This window comes from Chelmon rostratus, chromosome 17 (assembly GCF_017976325.1).
Source record: "Chelmon rostratus isolate fCheRos1 chromosome 17, fCheRos1.pri, whole genome shotgun sequence".
In the NCBI taxonomy this organism is placed as follows: Eukaryota; Metazoa; Chordata; class Actinopteri; order Chaetodontiformes; family Chaetodontidae; genus Chelmon; species Chelmon rostratus.
In genome coordinates, this window is record NC_055674.1 from 11,758,704 (window position 1) to 11,775,121 (window position 16,418).

The following is a 16,418-nucleotide window of genomic DNA, read 5'->3' on the forward strand; positions in this document are numbered from 1 at the left end:
AACAAGGTTTGCTGATACCAAAGCTACCAAAGATTCAGCCAAACGTTTTATATAGTCTTTTAGGGGTAATTTAAACATAGAAATGTTCAAACTGTCTACGATAGTAAAAGCACATTCAGTTCGTAGTATAAAATCTGCATGTAACTTCTCTTTTTGAAACATCTCTTTGAAACATATTTACAAAAAAAAAAAAAATAAATACACATACAATAGAGGGTTCAAACATCTCTCCGGACATAAAAGTTAAGCTAGAACATAAAACAGGAACAAAACCTCTTCTTTTTTTTGTCACCGATCAACGATCAGAAACTCTTCTTCAGAATAACACTCCTCAAAACGTACAACAATTATATATTAACATGGTTTATATTGTAATACTAAACTTTACAGTGATACCAGACGTGTACTGCATCCTAGAGTCTACTGCTCATACAGAGTCAGAAAATAAGCATGCAACAGAGATCTGCTTTGTGCATATGGAAATAGCATGTTCAGACTTTAAAACACTCCTTTGATCCGCAGTTTTCTGACCCCATATACTGAACTCACCCTGCACTCACCCACTGGAGGCAACACCCACCGGCTTGTGACTGTAAAGCATAATGTGCTTCTGTCTCTCTGTGTTGGGTTAGATATAGCATAGCTCCACGTCCTACAAAACAACAGATATAAACGGCCCCTGTTTCGGGGTTTTAGTGTGCTGACAGTGTTTGGAAAGCCAGAGGGGAAAAACATTACAAGGACTTCAAGGATAGAAATGTTTTTCCACTTCTACTTTGGCACTCATGTAACAGTATACTACCTCTTTTTTTAGCTTTTTTTTTTTTTAAGTATATAAATATAAAATACACATGTAGCGGTTCAGAAGTCGATAAAGCCGAGACAGAGCAGAAAAATATGATCTGTTCTTGTCGTGCATTGCAGCTTGTTGCGTAGTAAGACGGGCCAACATGGAATGAGAAGGAGAACATCTTGCATCTTTAGTGCCTAATGAGATAGTAACTGATGGACAGGAGAAAAAGGCTGCAGGTTTGAAGGAAAACACAGACGCAGATGCAGAATACAGAACATATCGTGAGATGTTTTGGGGAAATTACGCAAAAAGTATCAGTGCCATGTACTTTCTCCTCGCCCACAAACATCCTTTTAACGCTTGGCTCTGCTCTCCTCAGTCATTTCTGTACGCAGATATTGATAACTAGTAGACAGAATACTGTAGAGGATGATATGAGTCTGTTGTGGGAGTTTGGAAGGATCCTGTAGTCAGCGACATGTCCATGCTTTTGGGGTTTTCTGCTCGCTCCTCATACCACGCTGTGCAGGGATGGATGGATGAACTGAGGGTTCATGTAGGAGAAGCCCGCGAACTCGCTCTGGTCGATGTTGGCGATGACCAGCTGGTCGGGAGGGGTCAGCACGGGCTGCGTGCGTGTGAAAAACTTGTCGAAGTTTTCTGCTCCTTTGCCACACTGAAAGAGATTCGGGGAAAAAAAAGAAGTGGGAAGGATCAATCAATGCAAAAGACTGCAAAACAGCAACAGGATGGTGGATTCGTCATTTACAGGCTTTTCCCTCATGAGTCTTTTATTAGAAAGCTGCCCAACAGTCCCACAGGGAAGGTGGTGCAGGGGAACGTGTGGCCGGGCAGAAGTTGTAATTAGATTAGGAGCTAACCCTGAGCGTCCACAGTGGAGGTCATCAGCATCAGTGTGCCACTCCGCTCTGGGCTGTCATGTGTCTGAAGCGGCTGAATATGTATGGACGTTACTGAGTGCCATGCACAGCACCAGCAACAGTCTCAACAGACAGATTCCTCCAGAATGACTAATGCGCAACACAAACAAATCTGCAGTTCACAGCGGATTTCAGCGCCTGCTGTTTGCGACACATTTTCTCATGAGACATATCGGCATGTCGGGCTTTCAGCTGCTTTGTAATATTACAGAAGCAGAGCCATTGAGCCTCAGATGGATCTTTTGTTTGCCAGTCCCTTCAGACCAATTAATGACGCAGTGTATGAGCTCGCAAATGTGATACACCACACAAAGCCCCCCTGAATGGATGGATCCACTTTTAGCAATGCTTTCCTCCCCCATCCGTGAGCGGAGACGGATACATCCGCTGTGCAACCCTGCATTTACAGTGGCCCTTGTGTGGAAGTAAAGGGAAGTCTGCTCTTAGAGAGCTATTTTTAATCCTCGGTGGCAACGCTTGTGTTGCCTCGGGCGCGGTGGGCGCAGAGGAGATGGAGGACGCGGGGGTCCACAGCAACAGAACAGAAAAGGAGCGTTTGTGGTGACAGGAAGAGGTTCAGGTGTCGGTATGGGGAGGGGAGACATGTGTCAGGGGCAGCGGGGCTGGTGGCTGCAGCCAGGATCCAGCCTCAACTCCGCTGGGTGCATGTAAACCATTACACTGGGCGAGGATGAATGGGAACACAGACATACACTATGCACCCATTCATGCGTACACTTAAAGACTCTCTGAGGAAGTAATTCAATTCTTCAGCAGTGATTCATTCAGGAGTGACACAGATTTTCTGGTGATTCGCTGTTTTTAGCACGCAGGAACAGGAGCAGGCGAGAATAAAACGCAGTATCAGATGTTTTATGGTCATTATTTTCTGTCATCATCATCTCTGTCTGCATCTGGAAATATCCGCCTGTTTGACTTTGAAGTTACATCCACATTTCTACCTCTCGGGCAAGTTGAGCTGAAGGTTAATGTATTGAATAAATTATGATGTTATAAGACGTGCCTTCTCGTCTTATTCTAGTTAAAATGGCAATGGTTGAGGTATCTGTGGCCAGATTTAATTCATGACACGGCATAAGCAGAGCAAAGCAAGAGTCGTTTCATGAGTTAACATGAACTACAGCAGTTTGCATGCATTGATAGAAAACCACACTTTCTGGACATTTTCTTAACATGCAAACTTGCTTAACTTGCTTCGCATGCTCATACGTACATTGAAATAGCTTCTCTTAGCATAGCTCTATCTTTGTAAAGTGATTTTAATGTCAGTGATGGGTTCAGCTGAAGCTAATACGAGGCATTGAGTGAGATGAATCAGCCGGGCCTGGAATCTGCTAGTAAGTAATGTTTTTTGCTCTTTTTTGTCCCCGTCTCCTACACTAAATGTCATCTCTCCACAGCTTGTATAGAAAAAAGGAATGATTACAGCCCCCCAAAACCAAACTTGATTATATGGTCATGTGTGTATGGTAAAACTGAACCTATCCTTTCAAATATGAGCGACATCTGGATGGAAATATACTGTTTGAAGTTTGCAAAAATGACAAGCTGACGCACAATTACACTATGAGAGTTTAATTATATTAATATAATATCTTCTCAACTTATTTTCCAGAAAATGTACAATATCGTGATAGATATTATAGCTTTGGAAGTCAAGCTGTACATATCTAAACATCTGGATCCACAGTCTCTCACACACTCACGCCATCACTCACCACTTTGGGTTTAAATGGCGGCTGGATCTCCCTGTTTGCCAGGCGTTCCCAGTCGATGCGTCTGAAGAAGGCCTGCTCCCTGATGTCCATCTCCCCCTCTGGGCCACAGCCGAGACGCTTGGACGGGTGCTTGGTCATCAGCTGGTGACAAACAGAAGAGGAGGGATTGGGAGATGAGATGGAGTCAGTTGGCCGCTTAAGAGAAAGAAAAGGCACAAATAGTGAAGCAGAGAGAGGCAGAAGAGAGAAAGTGTGTAAAAATCTCTGAAGCTACAGATGATCCACTTTTTTAAAAATCTTTGCCTCTTATTACGCCATCACATCTACAACATTATGGAGAGCCAGACCGACGCTCACACTGTTTTCACTCACCCAGCTTTAAAATAGTCACAGGAAATTGCGCTGCCTCTTTCACGGCTCCGTTTCTCATCCAGCAGCCGCTTTTAATTTCGTCCATGAATCATTTTTGCAAATGAGATGTGAAGCAAACAATGAGAGGGATCAGGATCATCTCTTTTGTCAGCGGCTCTGAGATGATGAATGATATTTTTCGTGGCGGCATGCAGCTACAGGGTATAATAATATCATTATAAATGAAGGCAGGCTATGTTATTAAAAGACTTGGCCGGACTGGGCCCGAATCTTAATTGAATCTTCTCTGGTGTGTAAATTGACTCTGAAAACTCATTTCCTTGTTGGTAAATAATTATAATCGTGACAACCGTGATGCTTCACACTGATGATGTCACAGAAGCGATGCACAGGTATGAGAGGAACAGGTGGAAATTCGTGACTCGATTGTGTTGAAGGAACAATTTGAAATGGAAAAGTAAAAACATTTTCTGTGTCATATTAACCAATGAAAATTTAAAGCGGAGTGACATGAATAGACGCTGTCACTACTCATGCTGGGGAAGCTCATATCTGACATCTAAGTGGCTCTCCGTTGATTTTATACATCTCTTTATTCAACACAGGAAATCAAACGACTCCGCTGTATGATATCAATATATCACTTTAATGATTGATTAATCAATCAATTAGTCTTCCAATTAACTGTCTGACTAATAGTCCAAAAACAGTCCAAAATTTGTCCAGTTTACAAGCTGGAAACAATTACTTTGATTAATCATTAAAACTGTTGCAATTTAATGAGTTAATTGGTAACTTTGTTCAGTTGCTCCACCCAGTCAGTAAAAACAGCTGTACAGTGTGTCTGAGGAGGGGCTTTGTCAAGAGTGAGTAAATAAGACATTGGCCAGGCAAGGGGGGAAGGGGGTGAACACAGCACACACTATCAAGTTGCATTGTGGGAAACGTAGGAAGGTTTTTAGAGTTTAAAAGCCAGGACAGGTTGTCCAACTTTATTGGAGTGTAATTCAAATCCTGCAAAAACGCTGAAGAGCCCCTTTTGATTTTCCAACTCTGTTCCTAACTTCCAGATGTGGTCGAAACGCTGTCATGTCTGTGTAGCATTGAAGAAGTTGAGAACTGTTTTTTTTTTCCTGTGCAGGTTATTGTTACCCAGCAACTGCAAAAATGTACATGAGCCCCCGAATGATTGGCTAACTCTTAGGCAGCCAATGGTTTCAGTTCTTGCCAGCAACAGCAACCTTTTTGATGCAAGCCACTGCCAACAGTTATGCTTTACCACAACCTCCATGTTGTCCAGCTTTAATGACTTTAATAAACAGCAACAGCATATGATGGCAACGCTTTTCAGTAGCTCACACCTGTCTCTCAGTCTCTGCTCTCTTGTTACATTAACAGGATTATGTGTGTTTCAAGCCTCTGCAAGTATTAATTGTAACAGTCCTTACTCCCTTGCAGATGGACACAGCTTCTTTAGACATGGACTTGGGGTAGGACACGTTGTGCTCCATGATGGACTGGAAGAGCTCGTCTTCGTCCTCTCCGTCAAACGGTGGCTGAAGAGAAAGACACGCATGTGAAGTTGAAGCGCAAGTTGGGCTTGATGACGGCTTACAGCTTGAGGGTTGTCTCTGTGAAACCTCACGAGATACGAAGGTGACAAGGTCACAAGGCGAGCTGAGCAGCAGGAGCAGCTGTGCCACATCTATATGTTGAATCACTCTCTTGTGCTGGTTTTTAATGAGATATTTTAACGTTTCTGGGTTTTTTGTCTTGGGTGTTTACTATATGTGAAAAAGTGACTTGGAAAAGAAAAGTATCCTCTGCTGAAGTGTTGCCTGGAAACTGGAAACCATACAATCTTTTTTTTCTCTTTCTGTCTCAATATCAGTCAGTCAAGATAACTTTTTATTGCGGTTTCTTGTGCCAGGGACACGAGTCGCCCCCAGTTTCTAATCACTGAAGCTGCTTGTCGTGGTCATACAGTCTCACTAACATGCTGCTTTGCTTTATGTAGAAAATGATTCATAAAAATGTGTTTTTTCACCTTTCAAGACCCAGAAAGCTGTTTAAAAAACAACTTCCCCGTGTTATGATACTAGCTTTTAATGAAGCTCGTCTAATTAATCAGTCTAACATGTCAGAAAATAGTGAGACATATTTCTCGGCTTCCCAGAGCTCGAGGTGACATCTTCAAATTGCCTGTTTAATCTGACCAACGGTCAAAAACTCAAGGATACAAAGCAGAGAAATGCAAATCCTCTCATCTGTACTTTCTGTTGATAAATGACTTAAACTAATTAATGAGATTTGTGGCTTTACAGCCCAACTTTGTGGACAAAAGCACACCACTAAATGTGCGGTAAAACAACATATTACCTGTCCTGCCAGCATCTCATACAGAAGAACTCCATAAGCCCACCAGTCCACGGATTTTCCATAAGGCTGGTACGCTATAATCTGACAGAGAGAAGAAGAAGTGAAAAGATTAAAAACTTGGAATAATCGTCAAGAGTGGCTATTAACAGGTTCAGTGGAAAAAATGGCTTTATTTCTGCTGTCAAAATTATTTCCAACCCTGTCTCTATTCTGTCAATATTATTTGACTACAGGCAGGTAAAGGTGAACACTTCTGTGTGACGTGCAGGCCCAGAGATCTACAGTAAAGACGTCTGACGAACCGTGAACTGTGGCGCTGAAAGCAGCATTTTTCTCATCTGAACTCAAACCAAATCAACCACCATTAAATACAGTCGGCTATTTTGAGCTGCCATAACAAAGACGCTTTCTCCTACCATCCAATTTGCCATCCTACACCCTCCTCCCACACACAGGCCACACACACCACACACACACACACACACATACACACACACATACACACACACAATAATAATCATGCAGACACACAAGCAAAGAGCTAAATCACAGCTGCACTCGGCTTTAACAGAGACAGAAATGCAGCAATTTATACAGTTCACAAAGCTACAATTTGCTGCTCGGCTTTCTTGTCGACACCCACACATGATATGCAAGTGTTTATATCTCTCTCCTCACGTGCTTAATCAGAAAACCTTGCCGGGATGTAAACCCAAAACCGCATCGATTTTGTGCTCGAATGCCATAAACCAGACATGTCCAAAGTCCGGCCCCCGGGCCAATTGCGGCCCGTGGACAAATTTTTACCGGCCCGCGGCCTCTATCATGAAATCAATAATATGCGGCCCGCCAGCACTGTTGACCACAGTATAAAATACATGTGTACAAAAAGCTATTTTTCATTTCACCAGAAGATGGCAGTAGCCCTGTGGCCGCACTCTGGCCGCCGTGACCCTTGGCCTTGCGTGATCGTTTCAGCCCAGCCCATTTCTAACATGGCGACTGTAAACAAAAAAAGGAAAGTTGACCGCGAGGGCCGCCGCTTCCAGGACAAGTGGAAATTTGAGTATTTTTTCACTGAAATACGAAACAACTGTGTCTGCCTAATTTGCCAAGAGACTGTGGCTGTTTTCAAGGAATTCAACATCAAGAGGCACTACCAGACGAAACATGCTAGCTACGACAAGCTAACTGGGAACGAACGCAGTGAAAAAGTGAAGCAACTGGAAGCTGTTTTAACGGCACAGCAAAGCTTTTTCACAAGAGCCCGTGAGTCAAATGAAAATGCCACAAAGGCAAGCTACGAAGTGGCAACGCTGATTGCAAAGCACTGCAAACCTTTCACTGAGGGTGAATCTATTAAAGACTGTGTAATGAAAATGGTTGAGAAAATTTGTCCCGCGAAGAAGCAAGAGTTTGCCAATATTTGCCTGGCTCGTAATACTGTGGTACGGAGAATTGAAGACGTTTCATTAGATATTAAGAGACAGTTAGAGGCAAAAGGAACTGAGTTTGACTTTGTCTCGTTAGCGTGCGATGAAAGCACGGATGCGTCCGACACCGCTCAGTTACTGATCTTTTTAAGAGGAGTGGACAATGACATGAACGTGAGTGAAGAGCTTCTGGACCTCCAGAGTCTGAAGGGCCAAACAAGAGGAACGGATTTATTTGTTTCTGTTTGTTCCACCGTAGATGACATGAAACTACAGTGGAATAAAGTCACCGGGATTATTACGGACGGCGCACCTGCCATGGCTGGCGAGTGGAGTGGATTATCAAGCCTTGTCTGTAACAAAGTCAGCGAAGAAGGAGGCAGCGCCATTAAACTCCACTGTATTATTCATCAAGAAGTTCTCTGTGCCAAATATTTGAAGTATGATAATGTTATGAAACCGGTGATAAAGACTATTAATTATATTCGCTCCAAAGCGCTGTGCCACCGCCAGTTTCAACAGTTTCTTCTCGACATCCAGGCTGAATACGGAGATGTTTTGTATCACACCGACGTAAGGTGGCTCAGTCGGGGGTCCGCGCTGCAGCGCTTCTTCTCTCTCAGGGAGGAAATTGGACAATTCTTGACTAAAAAGGGACAACCCATGCCACAATTAAATGATCCTGTTTGGCTGGCTGATTTGGGATTTTTAGTTGACATAACGCGACATCTGAATGCGCTGAACACAAGCCTTCAAGGGCAAAATGCAGTGGTAAGCCAACTGTATTCACACATCAAAGCCTTTCGGACCAAGCTGCTACTTTTCCAAAGACACCTGTCACAGGCGCAGCCCAATACCGCACATTTCCCGTCGCTGCAGGAATTTGTGACCAGTTTCCCACAGATCAATATCAGTGCGCAAATGACAAAGTATGCAGCAGACATCTCATCTCTGGTTGAGGAGTTTCAGCAGCGCTTTCGGGACTTTGCAGCTATTGAAAAGGAGATCACGCTTTTTTCCTCTCCTTTCTCCGTGGACCCTGATGACGCTCCAGACCACCTGCAACTGGAGCTCATTGAGCTGCAGTGTGACGCCGAGCATCGCAGTCGGCACCAACAGCTCCCTCTTGTCAACTTCTACCGCCAGCTGGATGAAGGCAGGTTCCAAGCAATTCGGACATTTGCTAAGAAAATGCTGAGCTTGTTTGGCTCCACATACATGTGCGAGAAGACATTCTCCGTTATGAACATTAACAAGAGCCGCATGAGGACGAGACTGAGTGACTCTCACCTGCGTGACGTCTTGCGCATCAAAACCACTGCTCTTGAGCCAGACCTGGACTACATACTGCAGTCAAGATCCCAGTATCACCCTTCACATTAGTGCAGGCAAGATTTTTGTTAAGTCCTCTGAGTTGAATAAATTCTTAAATCTCAGTTAATTCATTTTTTTGTGATGGTCAAAATCACAGTTTGAATATGCAGTGATCATTGTTTTGTTTTCAGCACTGTTCCTACAGTGAGCATATAATAGTGAATAATATGTAATGTTTCACATGAACTTAGATATCCTTGATAGTTTTCTTAATTTTTTGTGGTTTGTGATTTCGGTAAAAACCTAAATGTAAAAAAAAATGTAAAAGTAAAAGTATGCCATTTGTAATTAAAAAAATCCCAAAAAGTTAATTTGTATTTAATGTTAATGGTTCAAAGAATGTCAGGCTAAATAGTCGGCCCCCACACATTTTCACCTTACCAAATCTGGCCCTCTTTGCAAAAAGTTTGGACACCCCTGCCATAAACTGAGGGCATAAGAGCTGTAAGAAAGGCAAAGAGGCAGCTCATGAAGTCATTATAAAGCCACTAATGTTAGGGGGGAAAAAAACTTGAAAAAGGCGTGTCCAGATGAAGTTTGCTTGGAGAAACCAGGAGTAAGGGCTTCCCTCGCCTCCCACCTTCATGCATCAGTGCAGGCAGTGGATAGATATACACAGAAATACATGTACACACATCACCAAACGGGCAAAGTGAATCATATCTGGTCTTTAGTCTTTACTATGTGAAATAACTGTTATTTTTCTTTGTTTGCTGGGAGTCTCTGACCTTGCTTGATATTTGATGTGATTTGTTAACACAGTAGAATACAGCAGAAAGATCACTTCAAATAAGAGCATTAGCCAAATGCCTAATGAGAGCTAAATGGAAGCATCTAAATTTGCTAAATTTCTCCACACATCAGTTTAGATTTGTCACTCCTCCTCCTAATATATAAACGGCACAGGATGCTATATATCAACGTAAAGTATGCCAAGTGTTTAAGTGAGGCGTGTACGTCAACTGATTGGTCTAGCTTGCTGTCAATCAACATATCAATAGCTCTGGTGGTTGTACATCCTCTTTATATGCTGTTATAACAATCCAACCATTATCTTCCTAGTGAGGCTACACAGAGCTCTAACTGGAGCTTGTGGATGTTCACCAACCTGCTTCTGACAGCTAAGCTAAACTTCATCAACCTGCTGCTTTTGAAATGACAGGTCCTTGAATTCAGACACGGGCAAAAGCAGGCCACTCATTTCCAGCCGGCTACCATTGACTTTGCTGCTTGAAATCACAAGTTTCACTGTCAGGTTTTATCAGCTGTAGCTAGCTGCTAATCAAGCTAACGTTTGTTCCTTGTGTGGGATGTTTTTGGCTGGTTTGTTTTTAGGCAAGAATTTTGCGAGAGGGAAGAGGAAGTCTTCACTTGATGACTACAAATTTACGTTGATATGATATCATGCTTAAGGATTAAGTTGCATGCCCGAAGCAAAAAGTTTGGTAGCTTTACCAGTTCACCTTGCAATTTTGCAGCATAAACTTCCTCAAATCCTGGGACAGAGCAGCTAACGTTAGCCCGATGTTACACTCAGTGACTTACTACAGTGGATGTGCTGGTTGTGAAAAGGGCTTTTCTTAATGTAACATTGAGTTCTAGTTAATTTTCTTGTCTTGGGAAGTAACGGCATGCTCGTTTACTGTTGGTGGTATGCTAGTTAGCTGGGCATGCTAATGATTGCTTACGTTAGAAAAACTAAACAGCTTCTCTGTTTTTGCTTTTGGAAAAGCTTGAAAAAAAAAAAGCGCAAACTCTTAATGTAATGTGGCGGCACATGGTGAGACACACCTGCTGTGCCTGGTTACGGTTGCTAAGCCGTGATCTGTTCAGAGGCGGGGTGTAGCAGACGGTCAATTCAAAACAGCTAAAATCCGTAATACGGTGGCCAAGAAAGTCTAAAAATAAGACGCAGTGATCAGTCAGTTTGCGTTTTGCTCACTGTGATCTGGACATTTTATTCTCACCTCCGGTGCGATGTAGTCCGGGGTGCCGCAGAAGGTGCGCGTGCTCATGCCTTCATACATGTTCTCCTTACACATGCCAAAGTCGGCAATCTTGATGTGGCCCTCGGAGTCCAGCATCACGTTGTCGAGCTTCAGATCCCTGCAGCAGAGCGAGGTTGTGAGCGTTTGTGTACATGCACTTTTTTGGACTTGTGACAACCTTGATTCTGCGTTGGCCTACACCGCTGTATCTCCTCTGAGCAGTTCATCTGTCCGCAGTGCACATCAAACGCTGGGAAACAAACAATAAGTTCTGGTCCTGGAATATTTTTTCCACCATTTTGCCTCCTTTTATTGCAATTCAGTCTGTCTCTGCCCGTGTATGTCTCAATTCTTCATTTTCTTCCTCTCATTCAGCACTTCTGGCAGCTATATCTGTCACAAAGTAGTGTCAGGATGCCAAACACATGGCTGGTGGAATATGGAGAATGGATGTGAGTCCTTAGCTGAAGTACTGAAGAGGAACAGGGTGACCTTACTTTCTGTCAAGCATTTCTTTCTGTCCTTTCTATTTTTACTTTTTTTTTTGCCTCAGGGTGATTAGTATGGATTTAATAATCACCTCTTTTTTGAGGGTATCCAAGCTGTGCAGTTAAAATACAGACAGACCAGAAAGGTTAAATCTACACATCCATTTTTAATCTTCTTCTCTCAGTCATTTTCTCTCTTACTTTTCCTTGCCTTTCTGTCTGTCTTACTTTATCTTATCTGTCTATCTAACATCCTTTCGTCTGATGTATCATGAAATGCTTTACTGTAAACAGCCTGCGTTCAGTCTATTTTCCGTTTAACAATGAATGAATCTGAGGCGGATGCGGTGCTTCATTGCATAAAACTGGTTTCTCTCTGACTCACCCACCTGTAGATGATTCCCTTTCGGTGCAAGAAAAACAAGCCGACAGCAATCTCTGCAGCATAAAACCTGCAAAATTGAAAATCAGCAAATAAATAGACACACTCACAAAAGAAATTTGTCAGGGAAAGTGATTGTAATGACAACAAGAAAGCAATACACAAGAATCCTTTGCCCTGGAGAATAAATATCAAGAAATCTTGGGGTGACACGCTATCAAACCCTAAATATCATAGAGATTTGTCAGATTGGGGACTGCTTATACTGTGATATTTGTACACAAAATAATCTAAAGTGTGGGATTTAGATGTCGCTGCACAGTACAGGGGCTGAACTACTAACTTGAGGCAGCTGTAAACCAGCCTATTGCTGTTTAAACATGCGCCTGTGGATGAACTATAGTGTCCTTACACTGCCTGTGGCTCCTTGAATTTGCCCATGCGTTGGATGTGATACATAAGGTCTCCCCCGTTGATGTACTCCATCACAAAATACAGCCGATCCTAGGGGGGACAAAAGGGATGTTATAGCCCAAAGAGCAGCTCTAAACAGATGCTACACAAAGAAAAGTGCAGCACACTGCTACAGCAGCAGTGCATTACATAGAAAAAAGTGTGATGTGAATATAATGTAAATATAATATAAACTCTTATCTGATCATCTACAGCCATGAATCTATTGCTGTATTAAAATGCCTGATGTGATTTATTCTTTCAGTCCATTGGCTGTGGTCACCTCATATACTAGTCGGGAAGCTTTGATCAGTAAATGTAGTTTTCATTAAAGACTCCTTGAGTCACCCTGTCTACGCACACAGTTGACGTCATACCGGAGACTTCGTATTCAAGGGTGGTCTCAGCACAGTATCAATTTTCTCTGCAGAGCGCTGGCGAAAGAGTGCGAATAAATGTGAGTAGATATAGATGTAATGGCAGAGAGGCAAACACAAAAGGACACAAACACAGGGTTTCAATCACTTTTGGGGGCCATACTTAGACTTACATTTATTTCTTGGAGACGTACGCTAAGTGTAACCACTACTTGCCTAACCCTAACCCCCCTACCCCTGGGCTGCCCACTGGACTCTGTGGAGGAGGTGGGTGAGAGGAGGCTGTTTGCCAAGCTCACAGCCATCATGGACATGGACTGAGGCCCCCTCAGTGCAGGAAGGAGCGCTACCACAGGTCATTCATTCCCACCGCTGTCAGACTGTACAACTCCAATGTATTGTTATTATGTGCAATAACCTCTGTTCTTCTCTGATTACAAACATCCAAACATCCCAATCCACTACTGCTGGGCAAAAGATACTTTAAACTTTTACAGTTGTAATTTATTGTTCCGTTTATTTACACCTTGTTCTTGTTCTTCCTATTGTTCTTATTAGCACCCTTATTGTTCTTATTTTGCACCTTATTGTTCCTATTGTTCTTATTTGCTCCTCCATTTGCTGTTTGCACCCCCCCCCTTGTGTGTTCTGAAGAGCTTCTGTAAGAGTGAATTTCTCCATTGGGAGATCAATTAAATCTTATCTAATCTAACCCCCTAACCCCCAACCCTAACCCCCTAACACCTAACTCTGACTGTGACCCTGACCTAAACCCAACCCTGAGCTAAACCTAACCTTAACCCAAGTCTTCACCCTAAAATTTAATGATTTACATTATAGGGACTGTTTTGTCCCCATAATGAAGGTGAGTCCCCACAATATGACCGTGTTTGATTTATGCCCCCACAATCTAATGCACATCCACACACACACACACACACACTGGTTTAAAATACCAAGGCCTGAAGAGACACCTGATGAAAGAATGATGAGGGAGATAAATGGCATTAGTCAGTTATGTGTCCGTGACTTTTTACCCACCACAGTCTGGAAGCAGGAGTGGAGCTGCGTGAGGAAGGGCGGTTTGTCCCTCTGGGCCAAGACCCTCTTCTCCACCATCGTACATTCAACGTCGTCATCCTGTATCACGACGTCCTTCTTCAGGATCTTGATGGCGTACAGCTCCTCTGTTGACTTCATCTCCGCCAGCATTACCTGCAGTTGACGAAGGCACAGCAGGTCAAAGGTTGCGATCACGAAACAAACACAGACAATCAGGCCTTCTTTGGCTGCCGTATTTAAAATGCGACAATGATTAATGAGCTTTTGTATGACAGTCTGCAGTCTTCTCTCACCTTGCCAAAGCTGCCCTTCCCCAGCAAGGCCAGGAAGTTGAAGTCGCTCAGTCGGACCCGGTCCATGTTACCTGAAGGCAGGCTGAAACGCCGGTGGTCTGACGGCGTGATCACTTTCTTACCGTGCCCCAGCTTGGCTTTCTGTGGCATTAAAGTAAAAAGTATAGTCAAGATTTTCATTGGTTTACTGCTGTGTGTGTCTTACATGAGATCTTACATGCATAGTTTGAAAGATTCAGAAATAAAGCAAAGAATAATAATGAATCAAACATGAATATTAAATTGTTTGCACAGCTCTGTTCGTTTGACAGTATTGTTTGTAAGATGACTAACACCGTGTCTGGTGTCTCCCTGTCTTATCTGACTGCAGGAGAGGACACAGAGCGCTTAGTCAGTTGTCATGCTGGTGTCTTACAGCTGTTCTGGAGTCAGATATTCACATCTGGCTTTCACAGAGAGCTCTCCCTGCAGATCACAGACCGCCACAGAAGCAGGATTTAATCACTGGCTGTGGAAAACAAAGTGAGGCTGCTGGAAGTGTGCTTGCCAGCTATTAATCCGTCATTCTGGAGCTTTCCAGTTAGATTTCTATCATTAAAAACTGATGAACTTCAAAAGCATTTTCAAATGGAATAAAAATATCTCTCTAAATTAGTTTAAAATGCAAGAACCCTTGATGGCATGAAGTGTACTTATTGCATCACTAATAAGCAATCATGTAAAATGTAGCATAAAGGAAAGCATCATTATTGTACCATATTAGTTAAAGTTATCTACTGGATTGCGTTTTAAACCAAGACTGTTACATTTTCAAACCCGTTCAAGATTTTATTTTGCTATATGATAAATTCTGTTACGTTATCATCATCTGGTTAGCTGCATATTCTACGTTAGAGTAAAATTAAGCTGTATGAGACCCTCACAGATATTCAGCAGCATATCTCTACTGGTGCATTTTGGGAAATCGTGAGGTGGGCAGTCAGCCAGGAGCGCCGGCATTGCAGGGTTCCCTGTTGTTATAATGACTGGCCTGCCAAGCGTGTTTGAACAAAAAGGGCAATTAGGACCCTGCCAGCTTCCATCACGGCCCCGGTGGTTGTCTGTTTCTGTCAGATAGAGCAGAGAAAACAGGCGACCGGCGGGGCACAGAGAGGCTGTTGCCAGGCCAACCGTTTCCCTTCTCTTGACCCAATGTTGTGATACACTCAACAAAATAACTGTCACATATCCGACCTGGTTGAGTTAGCTAAGAGCAGAATAATGTGAACATTAACTAGGTGTGTCAGTGACAGAGAAAATAGCCTGGAGGAGAGAGGTTCTCATTGTGACCCGGGGCACTGCTGGCTCTGTATGCTACCAAGTACCGTAATTTACTGCAGTTAATTATTTTCATCTGGCAGCCCAGGTGTAATTGAGTCAGTTCCAGGGGAGACAGCTGGAATGAAAGTCAGCAGGACTCTGACAGGCAGAGATCAGACATATCAGATGTGATATGAACTACAGCAAGGTGGCAAATAGAAGAAAAACATCAAAGAGGGAATTTAAGTGCCTTACAGGGTGACGTCTTTCTTTCTAAAGGCAGGATTTCATAAAAATTAAACAGATTTATAGTTTGTTGTGGCTTTGCTATGGTTGATTAATAAACTAGTGGTTCCTAACCCATGGGTCACAACCCAGCAAAGGGCTCCCAAGATGAATCTGAGGGGGCCCAGAAAGATTCAGAGGAAACTATCAGTTTATTTTTCTCTGGCTTTTCTCTAATTTGTGTAAAATACTGTATGTTTTCACCTTTTCTCACCTCCAAAAATCCTCCAAATGAGAAAAAAGGACTTCGGTTTTACTGCTGCTCAGTTTTGCCCGCATTTTAAGGCATCACAAGCCAGAAAAAGTTGAAAACTACTGGCATAAACAGGACTTGAGAGCTGCAAGGGGACAGAACTGATCTGGTTTATGTCAGTTTTACTTCTAATTAAGGGGTGGAGATATTTTTGTGCATGTCAGCGATACAAATGAAAAGTGATGCCATTGCATCACTGTTGTTGCTTTATCATGCAGATATGCTTTGTCAGCAGAAAACATTTGAATAATGTGGTGAACCTGTGTTTGTTTTGCTTTCTGCAGCTTGCAGTAGTTGTTCTATCACCACCCCGGCCTTGCAGAGACATCTAGCGGTAATTTTCAACATACAGTACAACACGAACAACTTGCCTGTACAGAAATGAGACATGAACAGTTCACAAAAACCACATATACCTGTTTCAACACAAAAAGTTTGAGATATTTATGTCAGAGTGGCCACAAAGTTGTGTTCAAACAGGTACAGAACAATGCAGCCAGTCTAAAA

General features: G+C 42.9%; 1 protein-coding gene across 2 annotated transcripts in view; it reads right to left on the minus strand.

Moving 5' to 3' along the window:
* Nucleotides 1-222: 222 nt before the first annotated feature.
* Nucleotides 223-16,418, minus strand: part of prkcab (protein kinase C, alpha, b) — a 104,693-nt gene continuing 88,497 nt past the window's right edge. For both annotated transcript variants that reach the window (XM_041956186.1, XM_041956185.1), the window contains 9 exons: nt 14,075-14,215; nt 13,761-13,934; nt 12,302-12,393; nt 11,897-11,959; nt 10,999-11,137; nt 6,225-6,305; nt 5,294-5,401; nt 3,474-3,614; nt 223-1,469 (listed from right to left, as the gene is read on the minus strand). In XM_041956186.1, coding sequence (XP_041812120.1) covers nt 1,305-1,469; nt 3,474-3,614; nt 5,294-5,401; nt 6,225-6,305; nt 10,999-11,137; nt 11,897-11,959; nt 12,302-12,393; nt 13,761-13,934; nt 14,075-14,215 — 1,104 coding nt within the window. In that variant the 3' untranslated portion in view covers nt 223-1,304. The remainder of the gene's footprint in view (nt 1,470-3,473; nt 3,615-5,293; nt 5,402-6,224; nt 6,306-10,998; nt 11,138-11,896; nt 11,960-12,301; nt 12,394-13,760; nt 13,935-14,074; nt 14,216-16,418) is intronic.